At 31.6% G+C, this 9,804-nt stretch overlaps 1 protein-coding gene across 1 annotated transcript; it reads right to left on the bottom strand.

Annotated features, from left to right (window-relative positions):
• Positions 1 to 6,858: 6,858 nt before the first annotated feature.
• On the bottom strand, positions 6,859 to 9,165 carry LOC127132650 (pectinesterase). Its single transcript, XM_051061611.1, has 2 exons — positions 8,148 to 9,165; positions 6,859 to 7,678 (listed from the first exon to the last, which is right to left on the bottom strand). The coding sequence occupies exons 1-2, from the start codon at positions 9,142 to 9,144 to the stop codon at positions 6,987 to 6,989; spliced, it is 1,689 nt and encodes a 562-aa protein (XP_050917568.1). The 5' UTR covers positions 9,145 to 9,165; the 3' UTR covers positions 6,859 to 6,986.
• Positions 9,166 to 9,804: the final 639 nt, after the last annotated feature.

Genomic DNA, 9,804 nt, shown 5'->3' with positions numbered 1-9,804 from the left:
GTGAGATACAAGGTGTATATAAAATACTAAGTGTAGGTAGATAAGTCATGTTGTAAACACCAAGTTATTAATTCGACAAGTGGAGTTTTTGATAGACATGATTAGGTAACTTGAATACGTTTTCGACAGCAATGACAATTTGTAGCGGTTCAAGAACCAAAGACACGTGGAAACACATTAGAAGACAAAATCTCACGTAAAAGACACATGTCGAATCCTGGAGATATAACCATCATTGATAGTTATTGATGTATGTAGTATATAAGTAGATTTCGTTTCTTGTAATTAGGGTTCACATTTTCATTTTATTCTCTTTAGAACACTCATATCCGAGTTACTGAGATCTTGATTTTATGAGAAATGTATGAACTCTTATCCTACTCTTAATTAAAGCATTTTTTATCCAATTTATTTGTTGTTATTTCTTTATTTACAATGTCCCTTTAAGTACTTATGCATTTACTTCTTTCAACTTTTATCTAATTACTATAAATTCAAATATAAAAACTTACAGCACAATCACACTTTCTCAAACCTTTCACACTAAATGTCCTTAGGATTTTTTTGAGTTTAATCTTTCAAGTGGATAAAAACTCGTGATTTGTTTACTAAAAACACCAATAAACATTCGGTCAGAAGAAAACCCCACATTCGAAGCTCTTCTAGTAACTGGGACGTTAGTAGCGCCTGCCAGTATGGGAGGACCCACAAAGTTCTCTTCACTCCATGAATTATTTGGTAACATTTCATGTTATCTTCACGCCAATAATAGAAAATTTAGAAAGTAAACCACCAAAGGAATGTTCAAGAAAAGGGGATTACCCATGTTACTCACTAAAAATGATTTGCCTTGCCTCTTTCGAGCCGACATCCACTAGTAAGCGTGTTTTATGTAACACTTATTATGTTTCTTCAATGTTGCATCATAATAGGTAACACCATTGATGAATCTCAAACCCCTGAATAAGGATATCAATTTCCTTTTCAGATAAATCTCTTATTGAGAAAAATCATTCATATTATAGATATAAGTCACCGAGTCCACCAACAAATGGCTCTAACGCTAAAACTTGGGGAATCTATCTGAACATTAGTAAGGCAACCTAGATTCTATGGTACATAAGTTAGTTTGAGTCGTCTCGACGAGAGGAGTGACTTAGTAGTACCAATCCTTGAAATGATTCACACTTTCCAAGTAAACGTCAAACATCTTGGTACACTTCCTAAGAGATATTAGGCCTTCATCATGCACTGAATCGGAAGAGATGCACTGGGCTTTAAAAATATGGAAAAAACGTAATGGTTAGCACAACTCACCAAATTCAATTAGGAATTTAGACTTTGACATAAGCACAACTCACCAAATTCAATTAGGAATGAGAAATTAATAAAGTATTAAGAACTATGACCTTAAATTCATTGAAAGGAAGGTGAAAATTTATCAAAGAAAATAGGCGTTCATGAATCGAAATTATACCCATCATATTTGTGCATATCCTCTTATCTTCCTTAAAGGGAAACACCCATCAGTTTGAGAAACATCTTACCTTAACAAAACCATGGTCCAAGTCACCCTCATCGACAAAAGTAGAGGTGGTATCAAACGTCTCATGGTCCACCCACACCGCCGAGTTATCCCCAATTGGTTTTCAGATTTAGGTTGGACAATTCTCCATTATAATGGGTTCTTTCAGCATATAAAAATAAATAAATACGAGTAGCATTCCAAAGAAAAATTAAAGATAAATATGGCATCCTTATCAAAGTACAAATATGGAAAGGAGGTTCATCAAAATGTAAAACAAAAAGACCAAAAATCTCATAACTCTCTTCTCTAAAAACCTTAATAAAGAAAGAAAAATAGAAAAGAATGAGGAATGAGGGTTATCTTAAAGGAACAAAGTTAATGGCCCGCAAATTGTAGATCCTCTCAAAAGGAACTAAACAAGTATTCAAAATATGAAGAAAAATGTAGAAAGAATGACCGCAAAATAAGAATTTGTATAAGAAATATGAGAAGAGTTCAGAAATTCACAAATGGAGAAGGAAGAGAAACTAGTAGTTCTATAACATCTTATATAAGTTTTTCATTTGATAATACTAATGATGATAAACTCATTTGGACATGATCTACAAATGGAGATCTATCTTTTAAAGATGCTTACAATTGTATCAAGAGAGACCACATTGAGCCTTCTTCGACAAAATTCATTTGGCATCCATACACACCACCTTCGAAGTCATTATTGACTTAGAAACTAATGCATATTGTTATTGCATCAGAATAAAATCTGATTCGAACGAGAATGTATATGGTTTCGAGGTGCTCTCTCTATAATTATGATGTAGAAACTACTAACCACTTATTTCTTAGATGTAGGTACTTTTTTTACTTTTCTGGTATTACATGGAGTGATTATTTAACATGAACATTGATAGAATTAGTTACGAAAGCTTATTCAAACTTGTTGGTAGAAGTTGGAGCTCCCAAATCTAGAATTTGATCATGACTCTCATCATAATGATATTTTGAAAAACTTGGCAAAAAATAAATGATATCAGGTTTCAAAATGGTAACATTTACTTTGATAGAGACATTCTTCATGTTAATCAATTGGTTTATATGGATTCTACTTGTTTCAAGGGATGCATGTACTCTTCAACTCAATAGTCTACAATTATCAAATGCTTTAACATCAAATCCCAAAGAAAGAGAAACTAGTACTTCTTAAACTCCTTATATAAACTTATAATTTGATAATACTACTGTTGATAAACTCATTTGGATAGGATCTACAAAAGGTGATCCATCTTTTAAAGATGCCTACAATTGAATCAGAAGGGATCACATTTAGCCTTCTTGGACAAAATTCATTTGACATTCCTACATACAACATGTTAAGTCATTAGTGACTTGGAAACTAATGCATAATGTTATTGCAACTGAAGAAAACCTAATTTAAAGGGGAATGCATATGGTTTTGATGTGTTCTTTCTATAATCATGATGTAGAAACTACATACCACTTATTTCTTATATGCATGTACTCTTTACATTTTTTGCATTGGATGGAGAGATTATTTGGCATGGGCTTTAGATATTTACGAAAGCTTATTCGAACTTGCTAGTAGAAGTTGGAGCTCTCAAATTAAAAATATGATCATGACTCTCATCATAATAATTAATCGGAAAATAGGGCACACAAGAAATGATATCAGGTTTCGAAATAGTAATATTGACTTTGATAGAGACATTCTTCATGTTAAATAATTAGTTTAGATGACATTTACTTCTTTCAAGGGGAACATGTATTCTTCAATCATGAGTTTAAAATTATTAAATACTTTCATTTAAAATGTAAACCTCCCCTCACACCTAAAATCATACAAGTTAATTGGTTTCATAATTGGATTAAGTGCAACACGAATGGAGTTTCAAGAGAAGATCTTGGAATATCAACTTGTGGTGGCATATTTAGGGATACTTTAGGAATATTTCTGGGAGATTTCTCAACTATGATCGGATTTTGTACCTCCTTTCAAGCAGGGCCGACCCAATTTTATCGGAGGCCCCGTTCTAATTATAAAAATGAGCCCATTTTTTTTTAAATCCAATTATAATAATTAAAAAATATATATTAAAAATACAATTATATATTAATTAAAAATAAATGTAATTATAATTATTTTAAGTTTTGATCAATCTTGATTTTTGTATGTATTGAGTTTTTATCATAATATTTTTTTCGATTATTGAGTTTTTTTAATAACATTTTATTTATTTTTATTAATATTTATGAAAAAAAATTAAAAAATTAAAAAATTTGGGCCCTCTAATATTTGGGCCCCTGTGCTGCAGCACATACTGCACATGCACAGGGCGGCCCTGCTTTCAAGCTTAATTGCATGTAATCGTGCTTTCTATTGAATATGATCAGGAAGAATTGGAGAAATCTTTGCCTTGAAATTGACTCAATATTGACCATTCGTGCATTTTCTAATTTGAATATTTTTCATTGACATCTTTTAATTAAAGAGAAGAAAACTTTACACACCATATACTCCTTTAGATTTAAGATATTTTACATTTACATAAAGGAAAATGCATGCGCATATACATTAGTCAATGTAGGTTTTTTTGTTGATTGTGACACTTAGTGGGATTCACCTCCTATTTGTGCTTTTGAATGTTTTTTTTAGAGATAGGTTCAGCATGTCCAACTATCATTGTTGCTAGCTTTTTTATGGTTTAGGTATTACGTCCCCTTATCTTTTTCTTTTTTTTCTTTTTTATTCAATAAATTTCCTTTATTAAAAATAACATAATGTCTAAATAGAGTAAAGTGTGTGATCCATTAAATTGGCAAGCGCGAACCACGCTATCAACGGTCGATATCTCATTATGAATTATTCATAGTACTTGAATATTCTAGGAGAGAGAGGATATCACTATTGTCAGACATAGTGACACATCAAAACTTCCCTGTAAAACATTGTCGATCAAGAGAAAAATATGTAGTGCATATATTCTAAATGCTAGTGATGTCCTGTCAAGACTCTTTTCTTACTTCGGTTAATAGAAAGTCTAAAGGTGTGCACAGTGAAACCCTCATTCTATAGAATAAGAATAAGGGTCTGAGATACAACTGTTATGGATCGTCAGTAAGGCCCATGATGAAAGGACTAAGAACAAACTCCAAGTAGAAAGTCACATAGAATAGATAGACCTTCGCTCTAACCAGAAGCAGGAGATTCTGCCCTCCAACGCATCAATCACTATCCAACTCATTCTGAGGGTTCTTTGCATAACACGATGCATCACTACTAAAAAAAATTGAATTTAGAGAGGATATTATTCCGTCACTAATTCACTAAAATCTCGTCACAAAAATCTTTAATGACGGATTTAGCGACGTTCCAAAATCCATACCAAATTTCAATGTTGCAAAATATTTGTGAAGGATTTCAAATTCCATCATAAATAGTCGAAACCAATCTGTCATTAAATTTAAAATTATGTCACTAACCATTGAAAAGAAATCCGCCAGTAATTTGTGAGGGATTTTTAAATACCTCTATAATTTTACTTTAGTGATTTATATATTTCGTCACTAATTATTGAAGATTAATGTATGAATACTCGTTTATGAGGGATATTTTCCATCACCAAATTAAATGAATTATTTACTCACGGTTATATTCTATCACTAAATTAAAAGATCATGATTTAGTGACATTTATATTCACCGACTAATCAATGAGAAACTGCATGAAACTATTGAAATTGTAAATTTTCTACCAAATTTAATTAATAGTACAATTGAATTTACTATATCATCATAATTAAAAAAACATTAGAAATTGTTTTTGTGAATAACATAAATATTTTCCAAACCAAAACTTATAGTACTATGTTGTTAAAACTAAATATTAAAACCATAGTACTTTTTTTACATTAGATATTACAACAAAATAATTCAAACAAAACTCTTAATATCAAGAAATTACAACAAAAATAACACTATCATTGTTCTTGAAATTAATAAATGACAAACAAAAGTGTGTTCACCATAATTTAGTTCTGTTTTTTAAGAAGTGGGAGAAGATGGATTTTGATCCAAACGTGGAGGTTGATGACCTGTAAAAAATCTTTTCATAAATTGAAATAATTGTTCTCTAAGCAAACGTGAGTCTTCCGGGGATGCACAAATCAAATCCTCATGAGTCTTAAATTTCTCTTTAAAGGTTTTGTTTCCAATAGACAAATCAAAAATAACAACTTCATTTGTTCATATTCAGATGATGAGATACCGTTAGATATGGAAGATCAATATTATCAGATTGATGACTAAAAACATCATCTCTAGATGTCTCCTGTGAGTCCCTCTTAATGATTTGTTTTTCATACTCATTATATAAATGACAATTAAGTAAAGAGGAAGAATATAATCATCTAAAATAACATAATACTAATAGTTTATAAGAACTCGCATAATACTGAATTTGCACTATATGGTATTCAATTATATTGGACTTCGAAAATTACGAGGTAAGTGTGGTTCAATTCCAAGATATTCCATATAGAATATTAATTGAATACCATAATAGAAATGATTCTATATTCAATTACTAAGTTCCTACAAATTATCCCTCGGAGTAATTCTACAAATTATACCTCAAATTAGTTAAAGTAACTATGATACAAGTTAAAGTTCCTACAAATTATTTAGTGACTATGATTGATATAATTTGTAGAATTACTCCAAATGGGTTAGACAATTAAAAAGAAACTGTTGGTAGTATAATAAATTAAAATATATAGTCAAAAGTAAATAAAATAGAATAGAGATAGTTTATAAATAAATATATATATAAAAAAAAAAGATAGAAATGAGATGACAAGTAGGTGAAAAGAGTGGGCTAAGAATGCAGGAGGTAGCTATTTATTTCAGTCGGTGCTCTTGTAAGCTTTAAAATATCATCAACATCATCTCTGTGAAAAGAGTGAGGAAGGAACAAAACTTTCATCTTTCTTTCGTTTTTGTGTACAGTGATTGTGATGGCAACGCATTGCATCTTACATGATTTTTTGGCTATCTGAGAAAACCCCACACCGGTTACATTGGCAAGTTATTTAGTGTTTATATAATACACACTATTAGAAAGTATTTGTTCGACAATAGTGCTTACTCTAAATATCTTCTGCAAATTTAAAATTCCCACATTTTTCTGGAGTGCAATATAATTAAAAAATATTTTAATATAATTTTTATTTAAATTTAAGCTATATTGTCATTAATAAAAATTTAAGTTTTGAGTATTTTATATAAAAAATATATATTAGGGAGGAATATTTCTATGCAAAGAAGCAATGCATTATTCAGTCAACTATAATTAGACAATAGAGAAGCATACACAAACAAAATTAGAAGAACTACAAATAACCTATGCACTTGAATTTAAATATAGCTTGGAACTCTGATATAGTTATATCAATCCACTTGAGTATGGAACTCCAGTTTGAGTCAACCAACTATCACCATCCAAAAAATTAAACACTGTAAAATTAGCAGCATCAGTAGCATTAATAACATGATATCCAGCCCAATTCACTCGCATTGTAGTATTTGAACCAGGTCCAGTATTATTAAACTCTGCATAATATAAAGTACTCAATGCAAAATCTCCACTCCAATCATGCCATCCAGAAGGATTTATCAAACTGTCCATAAAACATTGCATATAAACCGTCCTTGAATACTCTTTCCACGGCCTTCCAAGATATGTTTTCACCGTAGTAATATTCGGAGCTAAGTCATCAGCAGCTTTTATAGTTGAGTTATGTATAGAAGTTCCTGTGTTCTGATTTGGATCGGTTCGGCCTTGAGCGGTTATAGCGTTGAACTGTCCCGGGTTGGGAAGGCGAGGATAGAGATTGCAGTTTTGGAAAACAACCGCTGCGTTTCCGAATATGAAGTCGACGGTTCCATAGATGTCGCATTCGCGATAGAATTGTCTCATGGAATGTGTGTATAATGTGTCTTGATAGCCTTCGAAGCTGCAGCTGTAGAAGGTCGATAAATCTGCGCCGTTGCGAACTGCTACTGCTTGGTGTTTGCTTGGTCCGGCAGTGTTGCGGAATGTCATGTTCACTGCTAAGAATCCTTGTGACACCACAGCTGCAAATTCATGCATGGAAAATCAACACAAACATGATTAAAAATTGGTTCAGATGCGAACGCTGCCCATCAAACACACATGACTAATTAATTTTCATGTATACTATAACAAGTAAAGAATATTAATTCATGTGTAAGTAAAGTGCTTATTAACAATCAAATACTCAAAATATTATTATAAAAATGAAAATCAACGTGACTTTTTTTATTGATTCTACTATAAGCATGCTCATGCAATGTGTTGCTTGAAGTTAAGGACATCAACAAGCAAGGCATGATAATATTAATAGTTATTCTTTTAATATAAATCGGATATCTTCTGCATAGAGACTAATCACTCAAGCTGAAAAATACTAAAATAGACGGCAAAAATCTTACTCAAAAGATTTAACATTGATGCGTACTCAAAGATGGATTCAAACCTAGGACTATTAGTTATATTAGCAAATGCTTAATTAACTTTGCTTACCAAATGTTGCTGAGTTGAACGTTGTAAAATTATCAACAACATTGTGATCACCGGTAATAACCGTTCGATTAATTCCGTCTCCAACCATCATCAAATACCTCTTTTTGCTAGGTATAGAAACATATTCTTGATAAACACCCTCAGTAACAAAAATCAAAAAGTAACCATTACTAGCAACACTGTTATTTGGTGCAACACTTATAGCAGCATTAATAGTTGTAAAATCTCCACTTCCATCTTGATCAACAATCACAATATTACTCACGGTTACACTTTCATCGATTGTTTGAAGTAGTTTTCTCCCATGTCTTCTAGCCGAATCGTAACGTGCGCGTACTTTATCCGACATGTTTAACGGTAAACGACCGTTGCGAAAACCTAGATTTCTTCCATTCTGTGACGATGATGTTTGTTTTTTGTTATCACCAACCCAACCCTTTAAGAACAGTGCAAGTGACACACTATGAATCTTTGCATCATTGGAGATTGTTGATGATAAATCGTTAACCACTGTTTGATCTAAAGAAGTTGTATTCAAACCTTCTAAACATGTTTGTTGGTTTGTTAAAACAGCACTAAGCAAGGTTTGAAATTCTTCACCTTGAGAAACGGGAAGAACATTGCTGGTTTTATTAGCGGCTTGGTGCGTGTTTGATAAGAATTCGAAATTTTGTTGCGCGAGGAATTCACAATCTTGAAGAGCTGAAATTGTGGTTTGTGATAAAGATGATTTGTTTTGAAGGTGTGAAAGAACTAGGTTTAAGAATTTTTGAGATTGAGATAAGGATTTTCTGACGGAGAAACGACCGTAGTCGATTACGGTGCCGTTTTGGTTAGCAAGTAGAGTTTTGCAGAAGGGAGGGTCTACGGTGGACTCGCATATTTTTTGTGGCGGGATGTTAGGTTTATCAGCTAGGGAAGATAATGGAAATGATGCCAAAATGGAAAGTGAAAGAAAAATGGAGAGTGTGAGAATGGGAAAGTTGTTGAAGGCCATTTTTGGTTTTTCTTTAATGGAGGAGTTTAATTAGGAGTGGTTTTGTACTTAGTTAGAAGGATTGTGGGGGTTTATATAGGTGAAGAGGAAGGTTTAGATCTTAAGAAAATGACATCATGATGATTTAAGAATGAAGATATTGCATGTTAAAAATGTCAACTTCAAAGGAATCTATGTATGCATTTTCCTATTTGTGAAAAAAATAATGTATGAATTGCCTAGTTGATGGCGTGGCAGTGGTGACCTTGCATGGAAGAATTAAATGTTGCCACCAACAAACCACTTTTGTCCTTTACGTTAACCTCGGTTTTGGTTCTTAACTTAAAAATTTCAACTCTTTAAAACTTATTAGATTAATTCTTTTTATCTAATTAATGAAAAAATATTTAAAGATTAATTGTTAAACTTTGTTATCTATAACTATAGATAAAATTATAGATAAAAGAGAATACAAAATTTTAGAAAGTTAGAAAGGTCTATTTTTGTTTCAAAATTACCTTCAAATAACTTTCTATTTTTAACCTACTATTTTAAATTTATAGTTATTTATCTATATAATTAATATTATGATTATCAAAATACACACTCTTACTCCTTCTAAATAAAAAACTTTATTGCATTACTAGAATGCACGTTAGTCAAACATTTTGTTCTATATTC

The sequence above is a fragment of the Lathyrus oleraceus genome, chromosome 3 (assembly GCF_024323335.1).
Source record: "Lathyrus oleraceus cultivar Zhongwan6 chromosome 3, CAAS_Psat_ZW6_1.0, whole genome shotgun sequence".
In the NCBI taxonomy this organism is placed as follows: domain Eukaryota; kingdom Viridiplantae; phylum Streptophyta; class Magnoliopsida; order Fabales; family Fabaceae; genus Lathyrus; species Lathyrus oleraceus.
The sequence above is the reverse complement of the archived record's forward strand: the minus strand, read 5'-3'. Positions and strand labels throughout refer to the sequence as shown.